Source organism: Gallus gallus, chromosome 20, assembly GCF_016699485.2.
Source record: "Gallus gallus isolate bGalGal1 chromosome 20, bGalGal1.mat.broiler.GRCg7b, whole genome shotgun sequence".
Taxonomy (NCBI): Eukaryota; Metazoa; Chordata; class Aves; order Galliformes; family Phasianidae; genus Gallus; species Gallus gallus.
The window spans coordinates 2,457,995-2,482,262 of NC_052551.1; the positions used below are offsets into that span (position 1 = coordinate 2,457,995).

At 47.4% G+C, this 24,268-nt stretch overlaps 1 protein-coding gene across 2 annotated transcripts; it reads right to left on the reverse strand.

Annotated features, from left to right (window-relative positions):
* Window positions 1-1,789: 1,789 nt before the first annotated feature.
* On the reverse strand, window positions 1,790-24,268 carry CHMP4B (charged multivesicular body protein 4B). Of its 2 annotated transcripts, none has more exons than XM_046902817.1 (5): window positions 23,411-24,268; window positions 6,634-6,811; window positions 5,740-5,854; window positions 5,225-5,351; window positions 1,790-2,610 (listed from the first exon to the last, which is right to left on the reverse strand). In XM_046902817.1, the coding sequence occupies exons 1-5, from the start codon at window positions 23,583-23,585 to the stop codon at window positions 2,543-2,545; spliced, it is 663 nt and encodes a 220-aa protein (XP_046758773.1). In that variant the 5' UTR covers window positions 23,586-24,268; the 3' UTR covers window positions 1,790-2,542. The 2 variants fall into 2 exon arrangements, with proteins under 2 accessions (XP_046758773.1, NP_001006286.1); NM_001006286.2 differs by lacking the exon at window positions 23,411-24,268 and adding an exon at window positions 22,953-23,339.

The following is a 24,268-nucleotide window of genomic DNA, read 5'->3' on the forward strand; positions in this document are numbered from 1 at the left end:
AGAAGGTGAAACCTCCAAAAACACCCCAAAATGTGGGCTCGAAGTCCTGTTGTGACTAGCCAGCCCTGGGCTCAGGAGACATCAGGCAGAGCTGAAACACCCAGAGGGAGAGATGGAGGCTTGGATGGGCAGCTGAGAGCCATGGGATCTGGAAAGCAACACTTTGATTTAATGGACCTTTGTGTTTGAAAATTAAATCAAGAGAGCTCTTGTATTTGCCACAGGGCTGAGCATAAGGCGAACACGCAGGATTTAGAGGCGGAAGAGCTTTCCAGATGAGCGGAGTGCAATTTTGTCCTAAGAACCAAAATAATGATAAAAATAACTAGCATAGGAGAAAGGGAGCTGTGAGCGCAGCATACAAATGTCAAACTTCAGATCCTCTCAGCAGAACCATAATAAAAGGGTTTAACCTATTATATCTATTAGTGGTATTACATCTCTGGACTGAGAAGAAACTCATTCTTGCGGGCAGGCTCATTTCCTACACGCACTGCATTCAGGGGCTTTGGCAGCGTGGTGAGTTTTAACTGGTAAATAAAAGATGTAATACCACCAAGGACTGATTCCATTCACAAAAAGCAGCACTGGGCAGAGCAATGGATTCTCATTGCTCCTGAGAGGAGAGAGCCCCAAGCGGTCTCCAGCCCTGGGGGAGGACACGTGCTGAGCTTTATGGTCAGAACTGCTGAGAGCAAGGCCTTCTCTGCTGCTCCCTTGCAGCTTCTGCAAGTGCTCTCTGCATTGCTCACCTGGCTCTCAAAGCAGAAAGACGGTAATTGGTGTGAGGAACCACTAAGCCTTTAAAGAACCACCTCAGAGCAGTTTCTTTCCTGACTCCCCCAGTCCAAACACACAAGATAAACACTTCCCTGTCACTGCTGGTGGAAGCATCCTATGTTCCCAGGGTCGAAGTACAAATGCAATGTCCTGCCTCCTCTTCCTGTATAACGGAGGTAACAAATGCCTCCTCTGCAAAAGGTTGAAAACATTGTAAGGACAAAGCCATGATGAGGCCCACCAATCTGGACTACATTTCCACCTTACGTGCCAGAATCATGTAAAATGCAACAGCAATAAAGCTTTTCCAACTTTGCTGGGAAGAAAAAAAACAAAAACACAAGGTTAACTGAAAAAACCTGAATCTGGATCCCAGTTTTCTGCTTGCCTCCCTTAACAGCAGATCTACAGAAGAACACAGTTACAGCCACAGAGGTGCCCAATGAGCACAAGTTACCTGCCAGTGGATTGCTATCTCCCTCCCCAAGAAGGGAGAAACCCCAGGCACCGTGGGCAGGATGGGGTACCAGGTGGTGCTTCTGTCACTTACCGTTTCTGAGCTTCTACCTCAGTAGCCTTAACAGCATGAGCAGTGCTGTGAGACTTCTTGTCTTCCAGCCAACCTCAGCGTTCCTGCTCAGACACTGTGCTGCATTTGATACGGTCAGCCATAACTCCTATAAAATACTAGGGCTTTACAACACATTTTGTTAGCACAGAGCACAGTGGATGTCATTTCTATGACAAAAAAAACGATAAAGCCAAGGCTCTGAGCTGTCCTTAAACCTGTTGCCTCTGTTATGAACCCAGCTTTCACTTCTCCTTATAGTGGATTTTGATGCTGTGCCCCAGATTGTTAGAATGAATGAACAGCTACAGGAGTCCTTTGGCTACTTTGCTCAGCTAAGACTCAAGTTTTATACAAGCAAATTAAAGCCAGATCACCAAAATTCAACTGGCTTTGAAGACTGCTTAAGCATCATAAGGAACTGATGACAGTAGTCACAGATGAAAATTAATCAAGATATTTAATACAGTGCAATCCATAGTAGTTTCTCAATTAAAATAATTGTGTGCATGTATCTGAATGGGTTATCAATTATCACAAAAAGCAATAAACATTGTAGTGCTATGTAGAAAAATGTACAACTGAAATTTAAATCTTCCCTACTTCCAAGATAGCATTTGTCAATTGCAGATCATTATCACCAATTAAAATGGGAATAGAGACTACGCTGTTGCGGTGACAGACACAAGGCTGGCCACACATCAGTCAAGGGATATAAATATAACTTGCAAAGAACTAAAAACCTAAAGTATTCCTGCACCTAAACACAATAAGAAGCCGATGGTGGCTTACGACTTTTCCTTTTTTTTTTTTTTAAATGCCTTACAAGACTTCTAAACACACTTAAACTGACTTAAAATTACAGAGTGCTTTTCAGCTCATTTCAATTCAATACGGCCCAAACGTTTGAAGAGGAAGATCCAGCAGTGGCATTAGCACAGTCCAAAAGCTGAATGTTTAATTTTGCAAATACCTTTTTACAGAAATTCAACCGTATAAACCTCAGGCAATTCCCTCTGCTCCCCTCTCTTTCCTTTGTGCAGACCACACTATGCAGAAAACAGCAACGCAGTTCCCACTGCTTCAGGTTAAAATTAAAGATAAAGACATTTTACTTATGTTTTCTCCTCAACACAATATATTTGCACCCAGAATAGGTAATCAAAGTCTTTTTCCAGCCGATTACTGCTGTGGTTACATGTTTCCTGCCCAAGCTTCCAGCTCTTTCATGTCATCATCCTCCTCTTCCTCTTTCTTCTTGGCTGCAAAATATTAAAAGAAGATCAATGAGTTACAAATGGGAAACTTGGCAGAACCCTGCAACCACTCAAGGAGAGCAGGAGAGCAGCCTCCATGCCACCAACCTAACCAGTAAGGGAGACACCAAATGCTAGCTGAGGAGGCGTGAAATGTTACACCAGGCCTTCTTCAACTAAACCAAAAGGTACCTTCTGAAAATCCACCATGGACTAAACTTTCTGAAGGCACCACTTTGAATGAGGAAAATCAATAGGAAAAATGCAAACGCAAATGAAGGTATGTGTATACCAGTGGTATCTGCTGTTTGCCATAAGCACCATACCATACAGCAGGACACCCTGAGCCTCCAGCAGGATACAGTTTCTTACAGCAGCTTGTCTCCAGTATCACAGTCTCACAAATAAATTTCTTACTGCATCAGTAAGTCCTCAAACTGCAACAATACACAGAGGGTACCAGGTTTTGATATAGCTAAGTACAGAACTGGGAGACTTCTAACTCTTGTGTCTGTTATGCTCTCTGAGGGGCTGAGGAGCTAACAAGCCAGGTGCTGCATCCCCCCTCTTGCCACAAACACTAGCTGTCTGGGTGCAGATGTGAAGCAGCAGCCCGCACATGTTGCCCTGCAGTTGGTTTTGGTTCCTCCAGGGGAACAAACAATGCTGTTTGTTCTAACACAGTAAGTCCCATTTCTGGAATGAAAACCATTAACTCAGCAAAACATTTTAACCCAGAAACTGCTACAGCAACTTTGGAAAATACAAAAGGGGAAGGGGAAAAGGAAGGGAGAAAAGGGGAAGAGGAAGGGGAAAAGTTCTTCCTCAGAGTGTTCTAGCTTCAAAATTGTCCTGTTTCTAAAAGGGGAAAAAAAAGAGTCAAATAATTCATGCTCCGAATGGCTTGTGTCATTTTAATGACACATTCACGTAAAAGGGAACAGAGTTAGCTTTAAGTCAAACTCAAAACCTACTGCTTGTACAAGTTTGGAATTCCTTTTTCTAAATTAAGCTTATCCAGTCTCAGCTGAACAGAAACAGCTTTTGCCTGAATTCCTCCAGACTTCACTACAGCTGGCAGGCAACAAAAACCCTTCTCATTTAGACTGATTACTTCAAAATCCAGGCAGCTCCTGAGAACTGGAAAGGCAGGAAAGCTCACGATCACTTTGCATCCAATGAATAAAAAGGAGGTAATGGCATCAGCTCTACCACAGCAGACACAAAGCACACACCTGAGCTGTCAGGTAAAGCACTGGAAATCTGGTCAGTAACAACCCAAAATACTTTTAATCCTAATACAACGTAAAAGGTATCTTTAGTTTCAGGTTGGCACGTTTTAATGACAACAAAATTCATGAAAACAGCTACACAGTAAAAAGACAATGCCCAGATTCATCTAAAAACTATTTCTTCTGCTGTTGAATCTGAAATTGGATTAAGGCGATTCAAGATACTTTAATGCAACTCAGTGCTCTCTCATCAACACTTGTCGGCCATTCTGCCTCACAAAACAGAACTAGAAACAAATGCAATATCAGTTACACCTAAAAGAAACAAACAGCACACAAGAAGAAAGCTTCACAACAAGCCACCAGAAGCAGAACCTTGCTTGGCACTGTACGTTGCTTCCCAGGTCTTCAATTATCCCAGAATCAGCAAGGTAATTACAGATACAGTGAGAAGCAGTTGGGAACATTCCCACCCTCTAGCTTTTTGGACCTCTTTTCCCTTCTAAGAAAGCACACAAAAGAGAGCTGCAAAGTCTACAACTTCCCTGGAACACCTTATGGCAAATTTAGCAAAACAGACAGCAAAACTTCACATCCTGTTAATGCATGTCAAAGATATTCCAAATCAACTATATTTCATGAGGTATCACTTCTAGTTCACATAAGCAATTAGTGCTGCTTGAAAAGCAGCTTTGAACTGTCTGTGTAAATGCTAACGCTTCTTGGCCACTCTTCATGTTACACCATCATACTAATTTTTGCTAGATCCATGTGCTGTAAAACTGACATGACCACAAGTCTGCTACTGCCTGGCTTGAGTATGTGCAAACCAGAGACAAAGGAGACAACAGTGGACCCCAAATAGGGGACTGAGGATAAACAGGTTAGGTCCTTCCAAAAGCCAGAAGAACGGGAATCAAATTTAAATAAAGTAGCAGCAAGGAAGTACGGTTCAGTGTGGGTATCTAAACCAGCCTGGAACTAATTCCAAGAGCTAACGAGCTTGCAACTCAACTCCCTTTCTTTTATACCCATAGGCTGTTGGTCAGGATGACTTCCCTGCTAGATCAGCAGCAACCAGCAGGAAGCTGTTGCTGGCTTCCTTCTTAAGCATTTCCATTCTACCCTGAGCATCACTCCCACCAAAGTTAAACTGGAAGTGCTACAACAGGCAATACCTGTTCCTGTGATAGTTATTAGTGTTCGCAGTTCTTATGAAAGGCAGGTTAGCTCCTTGGATAAATGGCACTAGATGTAACTTGGAACTCATGAAGCCATTTCATGTGACACGTCTGTGCCACCTGCAGCTGGGATTCTCAAATCAGGGGAACTGGAAGTTAATTGAGCGTGCACTGTAACAACCCCAGGTGTTTCTGATCCACACTTACCTGGCTTTGATGGTATTGATATTGAGGGCACATTTGGTAGTGGTACTGTTTCGGGACCACTTATTTCCAGCAAGTTTTTGTCTAATTCTTCTTGTTCTAGTTCCTCTAGTTCTGCCATGAGTTCATCCTAGTTTTATAAAGGGAGAAGAAAGAATAAGAACAAACTTTTAGATCATGTTTACTATCAAGCAGATTTAGCCAGCCATATTATTGCAGAATAGCTTAAACGCAGAGGATCAGCACAAACTGAGGAGATAAACAGCCTGAATCTTCATGTGAATTCCCATATTCTTCTCTTGGAGGAGACAGCAAAGATATGTAAGTCCAAATATTATCAGATCAGGTCATCCAGACCATCCTCAGCATAAAGTCAGGTTCACAGCTGTTGTATGCACTGGCAGAAATAGCAAGTAACAAATTCCAGGAGAGATTTTCTATCCCACTGCTATTCCTAGAAACATGTGACATGCAGATCTTAAGATTTCATTTAAACAGAGGAAAAATCCAAAGCATACCTCATCAAATTCCTCCCCAAATCCTACTGGCTTTGAGATCGCTGTTGAAATCTCATCTGCCAGCTCTTGCTGCTCCGCAATGTCCTGCATTAATTCATCTACTTTATCAATATCCCTATAAAACAAAGGAAAGAGGAGGTCAATCAGGCACTTTACCAAGCAGAGCTTAAGACTGTATTGTTATTTTTTCTTTGTAACAATGCCACACCATGGTGACATTTTATTAGGTTATTTCTAAAGAAAAAAAACACTCTATGCACATCTAAGTTCTATCCCCCTACACCTCATACCCTGATCTCAATAACGTTATGCATGATTTGTTTTACTTCCAAAAGCTTAGCTCACAGCAGTTACATACAGAGACCTCATTTGGAAAGGTTCTGGTTTGTATTTTTGATATTAATAATCATTTGCTCTGTTCCCTGTTCCAGCATTATTACATTACATCTACAATATTTGCTTTTGGAAGAAGTACAACATTCCCATAATGCTTTAATTATTGTTACATACACAAACTTCGCAGCAAAGAAAGAAGTTTAACCCTTCCCTTGAGGCTGGAAACTTGCTGTTTGCAGGCAGATCCATTGGTGGTAAGCTCTCCTATCTGCTTTAGGCCCCACTGGTGGCAACTTTCTGCTGGGCAAAGACTGTGCATGTGCCACGAGTGGCTTCGTGTTGTGTCAAACAATGCCAAATGGAAGAGCACTGATCCTTCATATCTTTGCCAATACCCACATATACCTAATGTTTTAGTTGTATTTAAGCTGTAGACTTTTAAAAAGAAGATTTTACTACACTGGCTCTATTACTTGTTATAAAATACACAGTATTTAGCATATCAAACAAATGCCAAACTAAGGGTCCTACAGAAGGAGACAGAGGGGAATAACTTACATGTTGTCATGAGCAGCTTTCATAGCTTTAGCAGCAAAACCCATATTCTTAAGCACTTCAGTGTTGGTGTTGGCATTCTCCAAGGCTTCCCTCTGAAATTCGATTGTGGACAACGTGCCATCTATCTGTGCAAGCTGCTTCTCATACCTCTTCTTACGCTTTAGGGCCTGAAGAGCAGCTGAGCAAAGGAAAGAAAAGTAGGATTTGTGAGATTTGTGTTGCAGCCAGCCACCAAACGCTTATCAGTACACAGCAACATTCAGCACACTGTATTGTTTGTCTTATGGTTGCCTACTTGTAGGCAAGTAAGCACTGACCACCTGCAGCTACCAGAAGGATGTAGGTTAAGATGAGACTAAAGGACTGGCAGCTCAGCCAGCTGTAACAAGCCACAGCCCAGAGAGCTGGCTGCTGCAAACAGCACACTTCAGTACACAAGCTGATGCACTCAGAAACATCTTTGTTCCCCCCAGTTCATTCCAGCATGGTTGCTGGTGCAGTGACCGTCAGTTGAGGTTATGGTGCTGCTGTGCAGCTGCTGGCAGTAGAAACTCAGTCAAATAGGAAGTGAGACAAAGCTCCCTTTGCTTTGCTACTGGATGCTGTGATGTACATAGGCATAAATGAATGTTGTGTGCGTTTCATGTTACTCCTGCTACAAGGTACTGCCCACACTGCAGCCTGGTGCACGCTCCCTTCAGAAACACACTGCACACAAGCTGGATTTACCAGTAATCCTGCCTGTAAGTAGGTAAAAGTGCAGTAGGAGCAGCTCTGTGGGCAAAGTGTTACCAAGCATGGAGCACCACTGTCTGATGAGCAACAACCAAGTGTAACATCAAGTGAAGCATACAACTACAACTTCCTCCACAGCACTTCTGCTTCTGACACAGACAGACTTCTTGTCCACTGTATGATGGACTTGGCCACGTAATATGTCCATCTTGTTTAAACGCTTAACTTACAGGCATGGAATCACAGAGTATCCCAATTTGGATGGGACCCACAAGGATCACTGAGTCAAACTTCCAGATCCACACAGCACCACTCAAACCCAAACCCTACAGCTGACAGTGGTGTCCCAGCGCTCCCTGAGCTCTGGAAGGTCAGGCTGTGCCCACTGCCCTGGCAGCCTTTGCCATGCCCACCACCCTCTGGGGCACAGCCTTTCCCTGACACAGCTCCATGCCGTTCCCTCAGGCCCCGTCGCTGTCACAGAGCAGAGCTCAGTGCTGCTGACCACCAGCTCCCTGGGTCTCCACACAGATCAGCCCCATGCACAAGGAGTGGGGGAAACACAAGCTTCATATCCTCACAGTGCCCTTCCAAATCCCCCCCCCCAGTCCCTGTTGTGATTCCCTAGCAGATTTTGGAGGGCTGGGGCAGCAAGGAGAAGGAAATCCTGCCAGCAGACAGCTCCCCTGTATCCTCTTCTAAAGCAACAACAGCTGTGACACAGTGAGCATATCTCTGCAACAGAAGCAAAATACCTCAGCTCCTGAAAGAGGATTAAGTCTGCAGACAAAGCTGACAGACACCTCGTGTATTGTCAGATGCCATCTTGAGAAGCCCTCAGGATAACACCCCGGCATCTTGAAGAGGAACACATCCCTTCAGTCCTCTAAGCGGCCATGAATATGCTCTGATTAATTTCTAATTCCTCCAATGTACTGGAATAGCAATACTGAACAGAGAACCACTTTGTGCAGCTACAGCTGAAGTTGCCAAGCACCCTGCGAGGACCACAGGCTGATTTAGCAGATGTGACCAGAAGGACAAGCGAAGATCCAACTGCTCCAGCACAAACCCAATGCCAAACCCAAGGCACTTCAGTGCCCCCCACCCCAACGATGGGTAAATCCCCCACTATTCTAGGGCCAACCTGACAACCCCAGCAGCTTTCATTTGGCACAAGCAGGAACAGGACTGAATTTTCACGTCACACAAAGGCCAGCATTTGCTCTCCAGAATGGGACACAACACAGATATCATGTGGAACACCCCAGTTTGATGCCAAGCACACAGTGAAGAGCAGTGTACTTCTGGTACATTCAGTCCAGTTAACTTTGCACTCACTGTTTAATTAAGGATAGATAAAGTTATCTTACAAAGAAAAAGCTGTCAGTACCATTTAAATACTGGCAGATGCTGGGAAGCATCAAACAGAATTTACAGAATCATGGAATCACTCAGGTTGGAAAAGACCTTAAAGATCATCAAGACAAACAGCAAACTAACCCTACTATTGATGAAACATCCTTTATTGAGCATTTTGTGCATCATGGAGAATTATAGCAGAATCAGAGACCTTATAACCATTATACAAACCCAAGTACAATGATTTACGTACAGCTCCTCACTGTAACTTTTCCTAAAAACAGGGAAATACCCACATTTCCTTCTTGTTTACTTTCAGAGCAAGCAGCTCAGGCAACACTGCAAGCATCACTGTGTAAGGGCACGTGTGGTCAGGAGCAGCCAAGAAGTGGCAGCAGACACTTCTGCTTCCCTCTCTGCAGTCAGGGCAATGCAAGGACAAAGCTTCCCAGGATCCAAGTGCCCGCCTGCACCCAGCTGAGGAGCAGGGGGTGGAAATGCCCATGTTTCAGCATCCTGAAGGGAGCACAGACTAGCAAGGGGTGCAGGGCATGCACAGTGCTTCTGTGCCTGGGCACGTTAGGATGGATATCCAGTGCAGAGCAATGAGCATCAAAGTAATACATGGGCTTCTGCAATGAAGAAAACCTTTCAGAACAGACCCGACATTTCCTGCAATGGAAAAGCACAAAGGAACAGACAACAAAGTACTTAGTGCCTCGATTGAGACAGTCACAGCTCAGTTGGTTCCCATCTCCCTCCTAGGGCAGATTTCTCCATTCTCAGGTTTCAGGAATTGCACACCACTCCCAACACCCCCAGTAACATGTTCTGAAGGAAATTCCAGAGTAAGGGCACCCCTGGGGCTGGCAGGAGAGCTGAACAGCCTTACAGAACAGCCTATGCATGGGGAGAGCCTCCAAACCCTCCTGGAAACACACCAGGAACAGCCTTCGCCATCGCAAACAGTGGACTGCAAACGTACACATTGCTGTCACGCTTCACAGGGCAGTGGTACCTGGTGGGAGTGCACATCTCAGGGCACAGCTCTGAGCTAGAACTGCTTCCCCTCCGCTCTCCTATTTAAGCTTTGATTTCTGAAGACAGATAAGTGCTTCTGCTGCCTTTACCTTGCAAAGCAGTCTTTACCATCTGCATAAATACCCCCTGAAATCCTCCATACTGCCTGAGTTACACATTTTTATCACATTTTCAATGTAGACAGAGCAATGAAAGCTTATTCTAAAAGGAACTGCATTAAATCTTTTCTATTCACAAAATCAATTTCCAGAACTTGAAATAAATCTGAAGGAGAGGCAGTTGGTCACTGATGCATCTTCCAACATTGCAGTATTTCACATGTGTGCAAGGAACGGGTGTGCCTCCAAAGTCCAAGTGAAACACAGCCCATCTCTGTTCTTCCTGAGGACAGCTATTGCGTTTAGCAGTCATGGAACAGGAGGGCTCTGGGCTGGCACCTCTAATTACACCCTTACTACTTCCAAGGTAGCAGTGACATCAGCAGGCGCTGTAATTTCACACCCATAATGGCCATGGAACTGCTCCTGCAGGACCCACCACCATTTATTCTGCTCTGAGCATTGCCCCCAGGCAGGCTCACTGCACTTACCACCTGCAGCCTGCTGCCAAACACCTCGGCAGCACATTTTGCTGGCAGGAGCTGACCTGCATTTTTCCATGCATGCCAATTTCCTTACCTTAGAATAGAAAAAGCAACCACTGTGTAAGGTTACAGGATCACTGGAGCAGCATCTTACAGCAGCTTCTCTGAAGTGCCCAATATATTCGGAAAGAAATAAGGACTGAGAGTCCCTCCCCTCCCTTTGCGTGCTGTGTATTTCTTAGGAGAATACACGCCTTTGCACTGAGTAAGGGTTAGCACTGGGTATTTCTTCTCCTAAAAGCAGCAAGGCTTTGGGTACATTAACTTGTTGAATTATTCCTATTTCTATAGAAAAACAGCAGTAACTCTTCAAATCACTGCTGCTCTAGAAGGGGAGGGTTGTTGCTTGTCTTTTTATTCTCCTTTTTAGCTCAAACCTCTTGCAGGTTGTACATGAGGAAGAGACAGTAACTGCTGACCCACAACCGACAGAGTGCCGTCTCCACCTGCTAAATAATGAGCTGAGCTGATGAGAGAAACAAAACCCGTTAGTAGACTTTGAATTCACTATTAAAAAAAAAAAAATCAGAAGATCAATGCTTGAGATAATCTTCACTTAATGAATTAAAGCAAACCCCAGCACAGCAAAAACATTCAATCATCACATGAAAGTTAGCTATGGATAGGACATCGGACCCAACCTGCACTGGTAAGGATCTAAACGATCAGGGTGCAAATTGCTATCCAGCCAGACTGGTTGCTTCCATTACTTGAATCTAGAAACACGTCCAGAAGTAAATTTAATATTACGGCCTTTTAAGAAACTCAGACTTCTTGATATATTAAAAGGCATTCATCCCTTCATTTTTACAGCCCTAGAATATTAGTTTGTGTACAGCTGATGAGCAGTGTTACAGTGTTCAGCCCCCTCTCCCTCTGAGAAATGAATGCTCCAAAGTGAGAAGGGGAAATGCCCATGTTCCAGCTGCTTTACCCAGACTTACTGCCTGACGAAACACCACAGTTCACCAAATAATTTCACTTTCTTCTCTAAAATCGCCATCAGTCTGGAAGAATTTTATGCAATTGTTAAGATATTTCAACCTGGATGTAAACTGCTGTTAACAGAGCCATCATAAGTCTAAAATCTGCCCTGAAATATATATGTATGCAGTACTTTGGTATAAGAAAATGCTCACAGTGATCAGAAGGTAGCAGGAGAATAAAGATAAAGAAGAATTTTTGCCACATGGTACTGCATTCAGTGTGAAACATCTGACTGAACATGTCAATGATTTCATTAAACACCACCAGCCCTGCTGCAAATTAGTGCTGCTGGTACATGCATTGGACAAGCAGTTAAAGGGATATTTATGCCCTCAGCAATCCTCCTGAACTAATGCTTTTAAATAGCAAGACTAGAAAAATATAGATTGATACATAGAAAAAACAAAGAACTCAAGACACTTTCCCACCTACGTGCAACCACAGGCTGTGCTAGCAAAAACACATCTGTGCTTGGGGAAGGCAAGCAGACCGGTTCCTTCAGCAGGAGGAAAGCATTTGGGAGCTGTGCTGAAATTAAGCCATGCTCTCACAGAGGCAGCTGTGAGCCCAGGAACTCCTCCCACAGGTGCACACGACGGGCCTGCTCACTGCCACTGGAAGAAACAGAGACCACTGCCCCACACTGGGTCACCATCCCACAAGTTGCACTGCACACCTGACTGGGAAAAAGAGATACATCATTATTTTTGCTGCTTTTGAAAATGTGATTCCATCTTCCTGGCAACTGCCTCAGCAGAAAATGTAATCACCACCAACACCCTTGCTGTCCTTGAAATGGGATAAATTAGAGGCACCCCTAAGCATAAGAATCAATTTGCTCCTTGCTTGCCATAGCTTTGCAGCTGTTCAGAATGAACAAGCTATCTTCAAGCAAAACCCCTGGTGCTACAGACAAAAAGGCAGGTGTAAACCCAACAGAGACAGATCCTGCCACAGTCTTACAAAATTCTTCCCTACCTCTGAGTTTAACCTTGAATAAATACACCTGTGCTGAAGTTTGCTAGCCCAAAAAGCTACTGTCTAGCTGAATGCTCTCGTTGGTTCAAACTTAACCCAGCAGCAAGGCACCAGGTGCACCCTGACTCTGCAAACCTGCTGTATGTACCCAGGGAGGGCTCAGACCAGCCTGGGCTGACAGCATCAGGAGCCACAAGCTCAGAATTCTCTGTGCAGGGACCAGAGGTCAGATCTTTCCAGGACATTTCCAAAACCTTCTGGAGTATTTCCAGAACCGCTGCTCCAGATGTTACAGCTGGAATGCACCCTCACCTTGCACACTTCTGCCTGGGGATTTTGTCTTGGTGCTTCCTGCCCTTCACAGGGCTTGCCCAGCATGCCAGCAAGATTTCTCTACAGGAGGAGAAATGCAAAGGCTTTGGGCAATGCTGCCAAGCAGGCCTTGCACAAGGGATTGCAGAGGAAGAAACAAGCATGCCCAGTGAACCAGTACACAAGGCTATTGCTAACTGGCCGCCCATTCATTTCTGAGCTGCCTTTAGCCAAGGTGACTGCACAGCACCAAGTGTCAGAGGTCCAAGAAGATAGCCAGGATTTTAAGTGTTGTGGTGTGACAGTGGTTGGCAGAAGGAAGCAGTGAAGCACGGATAAATATAAATTCATACCACCTCCATGGCTAACAGAGGGCAAAGCAGTATGATTGCTCTTCCTATGAAGGCCACCCCCTGAGATCTGTGATGTCTGGCAGATAGACCCAGGCCTAAAGGTCACTTCATGCTGTTAGTCTGCAGCCATTACCACATGTTAGCCCCTGGTAATGGGGTAAACATCTCCCAGAGCTGCCAGCAGCCTCCATCCCTCTCTTCACAGGAGCATTTTACCCAAGAAGCACCTGGAGCTCAGCCTTTTCTCCCCATTCATCCTTCTGTGCCTGTCTGCTAAGCATTAACAGAGCTCCCAGACCCTCTCCTCAAAAAGCAGGCAGCTTTTTCAGCTTTTTCCAGCTTACAGATTAAGCGCCTGTTTAAAACTACTTGAATAAAGTATCTAAATCCAGGCGGACAATGAAAGGTTTCTGTCCTCTCTGTATTTAAAACAAGATTACAACTTCCTTCTGAAGAAGATACTGCAAGAACATCTAGTCCATTCTGCTGAAGATTAAACAATAAGGACTCCTGGTTTACAAATCTACAACTAAGCAAGGGGGAAAAACCATAAAGGAAAAAGCATCCCTGTGTGACAGCAATGCATGCTCTGAGCCGTGTGCCTCCCATACAACACAGCTGGCAGCACATCACCCAGCAGCACTGCTCTGTGCCATCAGCATCCCTCACAACCCTCTGCCATCAGCACACAGCTGGCTGCACAGCACTGCTGCCCCCATGTCCCAGCAGCACACAGCCCCGCGCCATGCCACACCTCCACCACGCTTCCTTATTGCCTGTGAGTCACCAGTGCTGAAAGTGCATTTCCAAAGGTCAGAACCCATGATTACAGTGTCATATGTTCCTGAGACAGTGCCTACCACGCTCAGGTTTGGCATTACAGACTGAAACACACCACACTCCGGAGCCCAGACCTGGCAGCAAGTCACCTCCTCCTCCCTGCAGCAAACAGAACTTGATTCCCTTGCCCCTTGAACGCTAAGACAACACTCCTCTGGTCAACAGTCCCCACTAAGATAAGCCCCAGGACAGTTTTGTCTTCTTTCCCCCTAAGGCCACAGGAGTATGCTATTCCCCCCCACCCCTTCAATCTGCCCCAAAAACGCTGCTGTTAATAACCTGCATCCTTTTCACATCCCAATTTGATACTTATGCACACTCAAAGACGAGATTATTCAGAGTTCAACACTGAAGGTTTTGGGATGAAATAAAACATGCTTCCTCAAGGGCCCACTGGGATTCTCACAGCCTCCCAACATCTTCATGGCATTTCTTTTTCATTCTGCGCCTGCTGCAGGAAGCTTTGTGAAAGGGAAGTCCAGGGAGAAACCCATTCTCTTTCTCTGAATCCCTCTGCCAAAAAATGCATCAGGGAGAGGTGCAGTGTTACCTTGTCCAGCTTTTCAGGGTGGCGGAGCATTGCAGCAGGCTGCCCAGAGAGGCTGGGGAGTCTCCATCTCTGGAGATATTCAAGACCCAGCTGGATGCCCATCTGTGAGACCTATTGTAGATAACTGCCTTAGCAGGGGTTGGACTCGATGCTCTCCTGAGATCCCTTCTAACCCGCATGGTTCTGTGATCCCGTGAACAGAAGCAGCTCTTCTTAAGCATCACAGAACCTTCTTAACATCTAGGAATGATCTTTTCTGACAGGAAAAAATAATCTCTATGTTTAAATGATATTTCTGCGAATGAGACACAAAACTCAGGAGATGGTACCCCTAAGCAGCGCGCTTTGAGACCTGCTCTTCCTGGGGAACGAAGCACGTTTCCAACAGGGCAATCTCCTTCATTTCCCAGCTTTGTGCAGTTATTATTACAGTGCTGCCAAGACTGGGGATTTTACTGAGCCTGTCGTAATATCTGGCACTCCTGTTAGCATCTCACCTGGTGAAGTTACGCTGTTTCGAAATGTGAAAACCTTTTTTTCCCCCATGAAAACTCTGATTCCAACGCTAATGGCTGAAAGGGGAAAAAGTTAAAAGTCTTACAAGCCTTTGGAAACCCCAAAACCATAAAGAAAATAAGCTGAACCATATTTTCTACAATGCCTTGTATTTCTTGACTCAGCATGTAAACACTTAACTGGTAACGCTGCAGTATGTCTCTGGAGGCCAGAACTTAATTACATTCTGAAGACAAAGCAGTGATCAGCTCCAGAAGCCAGGGTTAGCAACACAGATCGTTACTGCAGCCCTCCCAAGTCATGGAGTCTCAGGACAGTCTGAGTTGGAAGGGACCCTTAAGCGCACCCAGTCCTCCAGATGAGGCTGCCCAAAGCCCCATCCATCCTGGTGTTGGGCACCTCCATGGATGGGGCACCCCCAGCATCACAGAATTGTGTGTTGGAAGGGTGTACTTACTCAGTCCCACTGTCAATAAGAGCACTGGGCCCAGGACTGACCCCCGTGGGACACCACTTGTCAATGATCTCCATTCAGACATGAAGCCATTGACCACTGCTCTCTGGCTACAACCAGTTCCTTATCCATCAAACAGTGCACCCATCAAATCCAGGTACTTCCAACTTGGAAAGAAGGATGTAGTGTGGGATTGTGTCAAAGGCCTTACTGAAGTCCAAATAGATGACATCAGAGGCTCTCCCTTCGTCCACTGACACAGTTACGCCATCATAAAAAGCAAGAAGATTGGTCAGGCAGGAACTGCTCTTGCTGCAGCCATGCTCCTTCACTCCCATGTATGTTAACATAGCTTCCAGGAGGGTCTCCTCCATGATCCTCCCCAGCACAGAGTTGAGGCTGACAGGTCGCTAGTTCCCTGGCTCATCCTTTCTACCCTTCTTAAAAATGGGTGCAACATCACCTTTTTTTCCAGTCACGGGGGACTTCACCTGACTGCCAGGACTTTTCAAATACCATCAGGACTGGCTTTGGCTACATCAGCCAATTCCCTCAAGACTCTGGGATGCATCTCATTGAAACCCATAGACTTATGGATGTTCAGGTTCCTCAGGCAGTCACAAACCCAATCTTCACTTACAGTAGGAAAGGCACTGCTCCCTCAGTTCCTACCTTCCAAACCACCCACCTGAGGACTGCACATAGAGCAGTCTCTAGTGAAGACTGAGGCAAAAAAAAAAAGTGATTAAGTACCTCAGCCTTCTCCTTGTCCATTGTTAGCAGCCTGCCTATATTGCTCACTGGAGGTAGAAGGGTACATCCTCCTGGACCTTCCTGTTCTGTGTACCTACAGAAGCCTTTCTCACACTTCTTTGCACCCCTTGCTAAGTCCAGTTCCAGCTGGACCTTGGCCTTCTTGACCCCATCCCTACACAACCTAACAGCATCCCCACATTTCTCCAGGTTATCCATTCCTACTTCCAATGCCTGTTGATTTTCCTCTTGCTCTCCAGTTCAACCAACAGGTCCCAGTTCAGCCATGCCAGTCTCTTGCCTTCCTTTCCTGACTTCCTACACCTGGGGATGGACAGCTTTTGTGCTTCCCTAAAGATCCGCCAGCTCTGCTCTTCTCCCACATCCTTGAGGACAGATTCCCAGGGGATTTTGATGATTAAATCCCTCAAGAGTTGAAAGTTGGCTTTCCTAAAACTTCTCTGGGCAGTATATGCCAGCAGTTTTTCCATTTGCATAATGAAGCATTTCCTCCTTACAGCTAATCTAAATCTCCCCTCCCTTAGTTCAAAGTCAGTACTCCTTGTCCAATCCCTACATCCCCTGATAAAGGGTCCTCTCCACCTTTCCTATATGGCCCCTTTAGGTACCAGAAGGCCATTTTAAGGTCTTCCCAGAGCTCCTCTTCCAAACTGTGGCAATGGGTCACTGCAGGAACATAGGCTGGTGCAAAAACTCAACATGAAGGCAGCAGCAGCAGACATGAAATCGGGTTCTGAGTTCAGCCCTTGTCTGCTGCACACAAGGATAAATACACAAGTCCCAGCGTGAGCAACCCTGCTTATTTGGACAACACCAACTCCAAATGCCACAGCCGACTGCCAACCAGCTGAGAGTTAAAAGGCAACAACTGTCAATATAATTAGGCCATAGTTATATGAGGCCCTATAAAAGGAGTACTGGAAAGGCTTCACTTAAATGATGAACCCACAGGAAGCCACAACAGACTCCTCCCAACTGGATTTCTAAGTACAAGAGTGTTACGGGCAGAATTGTCACTACTTCTGTCCCAACCAGGCACAGAGCTTCACCAGTGGGAACCTCCTCCTGCCTGCTGCATTTTCCAGGGGGAGGTTAATGTGAGTGCTTCACTTCCCAATAGGAAGGTCACAGTGCCCCAGTTCCCTCATGTGGGATGCAGCCACACCGCTGTGAGCAGCTCAGCAGCTGTGACAGCGCTCCTGAGTCAAAGCCTTTACCTATCTGTAAAGCCACGCTTTGCCAGGACAGTCCACAACAGCACTACCTCCTCATGTACTGTGTGCTGCACAGGGCAGCCCTTCTGCACGGGGCACTACTCATTTCTACAGGTCAGGCAGCACGGTGTACATAAGCCCTATAAAAGCTCAGAGGGGCTGAAACTCTCCTTATTCATGTCTAGCATGAATGGCAAAGAGAACTACAGAACAACGTAGGCAAGCAAAAACCCTTGTCCCAGCCAGCACTGGGGCTACAGATTTCTCCTGACATGAGGCTGCCCCCTCCCTTCTGTGTTGTAAGTTAATGTCCTGCTCACCAACTAAGCACAGCCATGTCCTTCACTATTACTTTATGACCGAAAGCACTGCAATTTCTCTAGAAGCAGTGACCCCTTTTGCCTCCAAGGTCCTGCTGAAGTCGAGAACACCACAGTGCCCCGTATGCTGGGAAGCATCACAGACACACCACGTGCCTTCCTGTAGAGAGCTGCTGTAGTCACATCAGAGCAAGCTCCACATCCTGCAATCCAGTGCAAAACCCAGCTGGCATTTCAGCAGCAGGGAGATTCCGCTGACCAGCAAGTGCTGCTGGATGGGAAACAGCTGGAGAAGGGTACACAGGTGGCTGAAGGGCTGGGAGGGACTGGCAAGGAGACCGGAAGGAAACAAGCACAAAGCCCAGGAACACAGCTCTGTATGCATTCTGCCAGCCAGAAACAAGCAGGCAGTTTGCTGAACAGTCCGAGGATCTAAAAGGGGTTTAAAACAAATCAGCACTTTGCACGACCTGCAAATTGCAGTTGTGAACTGCACTGGGAGCCCTTATGCAGGCTTTAGCAACTAGGGCTGAGGCTTCATCGGGTACTGGAGTCCAACATTTAATGCAATGGGATAGAAAAAGGAATTAAAACAAGCTGGGTGGCTGCAGACATACCAGGTGCTCTCTCTGACAGAGCATGAAGCAGAACAGGACGGATGTACTGCAGCCAAACACAATTACCAAAACGCACCTGGCAGAACTACAGGCTTTTTGCTTACATTTGTGCAACCTGTTAAAGTTTTTTAAAAGCTGTTTGTGAGTACTCCCCAACTGCTGTATACCACAGCAACCTGACTCAAAAAGCCTCTGTTCAATGAGGGTAGGTAGAATTGTGAACTAAAAGCTTCCTCTTGCTTCTAGACACCTATTTAAAAAGAGTAATTAGCACCATTTTCCAGAGCCAGGTGTTTTAGCACTCAACTCATTAATCCCAGAGCAAGACAAAGGACTCTGCCTGCACTTGGCTTCCATCAGTGCTCACCCTGGCACTGGGGCTGCAGGTAAACACCTGGAAGGGGAGGATGCATTTGAACGCAGCCTGTGACTGAAAGCAGGGGCACAGCAGGCTGCAGTGTGACAGAGGCTGGATAGGGTTTACTACAGGACTGCTGCTACCTTTACATCAGCACCTTATGATTTCTGAAAACAAAACTGGGTTTGCATTAACTGGTTCTGGATGCAGACGTCAGTGATCTTGCCAAATATCAAGTAGAACCTTAAAAAAAATATATTTGCAAACAATGTTTAAATCAGGACCTTACAGACAGGATCATGGGGCTCTCCAGCCTCTGCCCATATCCAGGTCTGAGGGCGCAGCTTTCTTTTCCTTGAATTCCAGACAACCACAATATTTCAAACCACTTAAACATCTACATTAAGGAGCCCATGCCATCATGCGGCCGTGCTTCCATTTTTAATTGACAACCAGCTGGCCCCTTGCTGGGAGACCGCACAGACTGCAGCACAACGCCTGCCGGCCACCAGCAGGCAGCACCGCCCTCCTCCTGCCAGCCCCAGCTCCAGCACTGCTGGGGGCAAGGGCAAAAAACTGGTTTTAATTCTCTTTTAAGGGTTAGCTTTTGGCTGAAGCACCACCCAACCCAACCCACGCAGTGCCCAACTAATGCCAACATCAGTACCCCCTTGGGGCAGCCTTTGGGGACAGCACATGGAGGAGGGTGGCAAAGAGTTTGTGTTCCTGCTAGTTAGGCAGCTGGGCTGCTCTACCTGGCAGCACCGAGACCTGCCAAAAGACAGAGGTGGGCAGAAAACCTGGGCTTCTGGCTTCAGCTTACTCCCAGCTCGTGTATTTGCTTTCCTATTTCTGGTGTGGGGTGGAAAATAGGAGCGTCCTCTTTCCAGGAAAAGCCTGAATTACACAGCAGGAATTTAGCTGTGCTCTTGAATCCATTTTGCACTCAGTCACCAGTGCCAAAAAAAGTAATTTGTTCTCTTACTGTGATGGAAAAAAACTTTCACCTTAGAGAAAAAGAAAACACTACCTAACAGAAATCAGAGCAGATAGGAAATCCATAAAACATCCATCTCCTGCTCGTTAGCCTGGCATTTGCTTTCTGTTCATTCCAGTGTTGCTGATAGGCAGGAACATAATGGCACTGAGTTACTCTGCACCCAAGTGGGTTGAGCACAGGTTTCCCATCCTCCAGGAATGTTCACACTGAAACGTAACTAGAAGAGACAATGAACAGATTCTGAAGTGTTACACCAAAGAGACTGAAGATCCAAAACTAACCCACTCCTTTCATTTACAGGTGCTGTTTCCCTGGCAGCTCGGCTTCACGAGCTAGCCCTGTAGGTGCTGGCCACAAGGAAAGGAGTAAAACTGGCAAAGCAGTGATTAAGATCATCCTGAGCTATCCTGAAAGCAAACACCGAGTGCCAGAACTTCACATCCCTTGGACGGAGTCAGCAGATTGCTTTGTTCTGGGAAGCCAGAGTGCCTGACCCAACTACTGTGCTCACAGCTGCACTTCCAGTGTTCATGCAGGACTTACTTTCAGCACAGATTTACATCTTGTAAGATACCCAAACGACACCGTGCTACTGCTAATTCAATTCACTGCGTGAATTAGGTCCCTCACTCATAAGCAACAGCAAAAGTGCTGAGAAGTATCTGAAGAAAACAAGGTAAACACCCAAACTCACACAGTTTCCATAAGAACAGACTGACTGTTTACAGGAGATAAAGCACAAGCACAGCCCAACTTCCTCCCAGGCAGCACAGTGCTCAGTAGTACCGTGCCCTCAGCCCACAGAGATGAGATGTGCACACCAGAGCTGCAAGCTCTGCTCTCCCCAGCTTGCTGCAGAAGGGCTGAGCTGTGCAGTGCTGCCTTCTTCTCCTCCCAGGAGCTGCTCGGTACTGTGGCCTAATGACAGCTGGCAGAGCGAAGGCAGAAACTGCTGTTTGATAAAACAACAATACCAAAGCCCTTAAGGACTCCTCAGAGAGTGCCGAACTGCCACAACAATGCAGCCAGATAAAAACATTTCAATGCAAGGTGAAAACCCACCACGTCAAGGAACAGGGCAAACCGAGGGTACTTACACCACTTACTGACTCATTTTAACTTCAGAATTTCCTAAAAAGCGGTCTGGCTGCACAGCCTACATATCCAAAGTGCAGATGACAAGAAGTACACACAGCAGTTCCTAAGTCGTTAAAACCCACCACGTGCTCGGTGCATGCCCAAGAACCAGAAGTAAGAGAACTTAAGAAGTATCAGAGCTGCATTTTCTAAAAGTTGACCTGATTAATTCATTAATAAGTTAACTTTCAATTGGTTTTGCTTAGTATATTTCAACTGTATCAAAATATTTCCAGTTAAAAGAGATTTCACGCACAAAAAAAAGCAGTCTTTTTATTTTCCCCCTAGATTATAACTAGCTGTGCAACAAAATGAATAATTTCTGTCGGAGAGGGACAAATCTACATAACTATATTAAAAAACCACCAAACAGCACCACAGCTTTGTGTCCAGGCCTGGGGCTCCCAGCACAGGAAGGACATGGAGCTCTGGGAGCGGGTCCAGAGGAGGGCCACTAAGATGATCAGAGGGCTGGAGCACCTCTCCTATGAGGAAAGGTTGAGGGAACTGGGCTTGTTTAGTTTGGAGAAGAGAAGGCTCCGGGGAGACCTCATTGTGGCCTTCCAGTACTTGAAGGGAGTGTATAAACAGGAAGGGGAACAGCTGTTTGTGAGGGTGGACAGTGATAGGACAAGGGGGAATGGTTTTAAACTGAGACAGGGGAGGTTTAGGTTAGGTATTAGGAGGAATTTTTTCACCCAGAGGGTGGTGATGCACTGGACAGGTTGCCCAAGGAGGCTGTGGATGCCCCATCCCTGGAGGCATTGAAGGCCAGGCTGGATGTGGCTCTGGGCAGCCTGGGCTGCTGGTTGGTGACCCTGCACATAGCAGGGGGGTTGAAACGAGATGATAGTTATGGTCCTTTTCAACCAAGGCCGTTCTATGAACTTGTGCTATTGAGCTGACAAACAACACCCTAAGCAGAATACGCTGCCCCAGCAGGTAACAGCTGCCCTTCCCAGCAGCCCAAGCATAAAGTTGCCCAGAAAACCTATGGGAAAATTAAAAGAAGGAAAAAAAAAAAAAAAAAAGGATTTTCCTTTCCACCAGAACACCACCCTCAGCCCTTCTCAATTTCACAGCTCCTTAATTACTCATCAGGATCCTGTTCTGCTTGAGACCTCGATTTGCCTGACCCAGAACCCTGCAGTCAATGGGCAGCTTGTCCTTCCTGTGCATTCTGCACCTGCAGCACAGAATGGGGCACAGACAGAGCTGGGGGGACAGGTGACCTACAGTGCAGCAGAGTAAGGCCAAGCAATGGACATAGAGAGCACCACGAGTTATATGGGATCACTGAAAGAGAATGTAGAAACCACAGATGACTGCAAAGGATGCACATTTTAGTTGTTCTTTCCAGCTCGCTACCAAACTAGGCAAAACAAAAGAACAAACAAAAAAACACCACAAGAAACTCTGTCTTATTACATCTGTTGCAATAAATTACAATTGGATTGAGAAACTGATGGTGAAGTTCACAGAACTCCTCAGAAGGACCAATCCTGGGAGCAGAGAGGCCGGAGCCAGCCCTACTGCACTGTGCCACCACCGAGAAGCCCTGGAGCTGCAGAGGACGCCCAGCTGCTGCCTGAACAACAGGAAGGAGCTCCAGGAAGAACCTGTTGGGTGGCACGGCTGGAGGTTCAGGCCCGTACTGAACCAGCCCTGCTGCATCACACTGCCTCTGCCTTCCGTCCTCCTGCTCTGACACCGCCCAGAAGGACAACGTCAACACCGAAACCCCAACCAGCCTCCCGGAACGCGGTGCATTCACCAGGGCTGTGCAACAGGCGAGGAGCCCGTGGGCACACAGACTCACAGAACAGAGCCATTAAGGCTGGAAAAGGCCTCTATGATCACCAAGCCCAACTCCCTCCGAGCCCACTGACCCTCAGTGCCACATCCCCACTGTTCTCCAACACCTCCAGGGACGGTGACTGCCCCACCCCCCCCGGGCAGCTGTACCACTGCAGCACCGCTCTCCCTATGAAGTTCTCCCTCACACCCAGAGCGGCCCTCCCCCGGCGCAATGCCGGCTGACAGATGAGGCTTCACCACCGATCGCAGCCCGCACGGAGCCCCGCACGGAGCGGTAGGCCCGGCCCGGCCCCGCACCCCCCGCCCTCACCGCGCTTGTTCTTGGTGCCGTGTTTGCGGGCGGCCGCCAGCTCCTGCTCGATCTTCTTCTCCAGGAACTCCTGCTTCTTGCTCAGCATCTCCTCCGTGTCCCGCAGCCGCTGGATGGCCTCCTGAGGGGACGGGCCCTTCCCGGCGCCCTTCCCGCCGGCGCCGGCCCCGAACAGCTTCCCCAGGATCCCCGACATGGCTGCGCTATGCCGGGCCGCGCTACGAGGCGATGGCAGCTGCGGAGCGCGAGCGGCGCTCCCCTCACTTCGAGCCCGTCACTGCGTGCCCCTCGCGGAGCGCCCGTCGGGCAGCCCGGCCCTCTGTCTGCCCGCCCGCTCGAAGAGCTCCGCAACGCGTGGGCCCCTCCGCCACCACCGGCTGCTCGCTCGGGCCTGAACCCCGCCCCAGCTCGCCGCCCCACCGCGGCCGACCCCGCGCCGCATACAGCTCCCAGCGTACCCCGCGGCGCAGCACCGCTCCACCGAGCGGCGGCCTCACGAGAGGCATGCTGGGAAATGTAGTGCGAGGCGCGGAGCACGGCGGGAAGGGCGGGCAGCCGGGCGGAACCCGGAAGTGTCGTCATGTGGCGAGTGACGTTAGCGCGCGGTGACGTCAGCGGATGAGCCGTCGCCATGGCGGTGGAGCGGGGCTGGCCGGGCCTGGAAGGAGCGGGAGTAGGCGTAGGCCGCGGGCACTCGACCTGTCCTGGGAGAGATGGAGCCGGGCGTAACCGCGGCAGCCTTGAAATTCCCTTCCGCTGTGACGGCGGCCTCACGCCCCGTGGGGTCCGGCGGAGTGTGATCCCATCTCAGGGCCCACACTTATGAAAATTGCCGCTATCTGTGAAAAAATGAAGTGAATGTTCTGTGATTTGGACAGAGCTGGTTGGCGCCGTGCCAAAACTGAAGGCTGCGAATAGCGAGCAGCAGCTTAGTGGGCAGCAGAGCCCTCCCGTGTGCCAAGCAAATGAGGCAAAGCAGTTATTAGTTAATGGAGAGTGCTGTTATGTGAGTAGTCGGAGCCGTAAGAGCTCTCCGTTCTTTTAATCGATACTTCTCATATTCATTTTGTGGCGTAACTTCAGAAAAATGCAAAGGGAAGCCCCTAAACACATCGGTGCTATAGCACAGAAACACAGAATAGAACCATAGAATCGTTTGAGTGGGGCACTTTAAGAGCACCTGGTGCAGCCCTCTGCACTGAACAGGGACACCCACAGCTCCGTCAGTGCTCAGAGCCCTCCACTCTGACCTTGAGTGTCTCCAGTGATGGGGCACTCTCTGGGCAACCTGTGCCGGTGCCTCACTGCACTCACTC

What these genes read in the sequence shown, in the direction of transcription:
- CHMP4B (NM_001006286.2), bottom strand. Translation starts at nt 23,148, where the DNA reads ATGTCGGGGATCCTGGGGAAGCTGTTCGGGGCCGGCGCCGGCGGGAAG. An exon ending in AAAGCTGCTCATGACAACAT is followed by an intron (nt 5,855 to 6,633) that starts GTAAGTTATTCC and finishes TTTGTTTTATAG; the next exon opens with GGATATTGATAAAGTAGATG. An exon ending in TTGGGGAGGAATTTGATGAG is followed by an intron (nt 5,352 to 5,739) that starts GTATGCTTTGGA and finishes TTATAAAACTAG; the next exon opens with GATGAACTCATGGCAGAACT.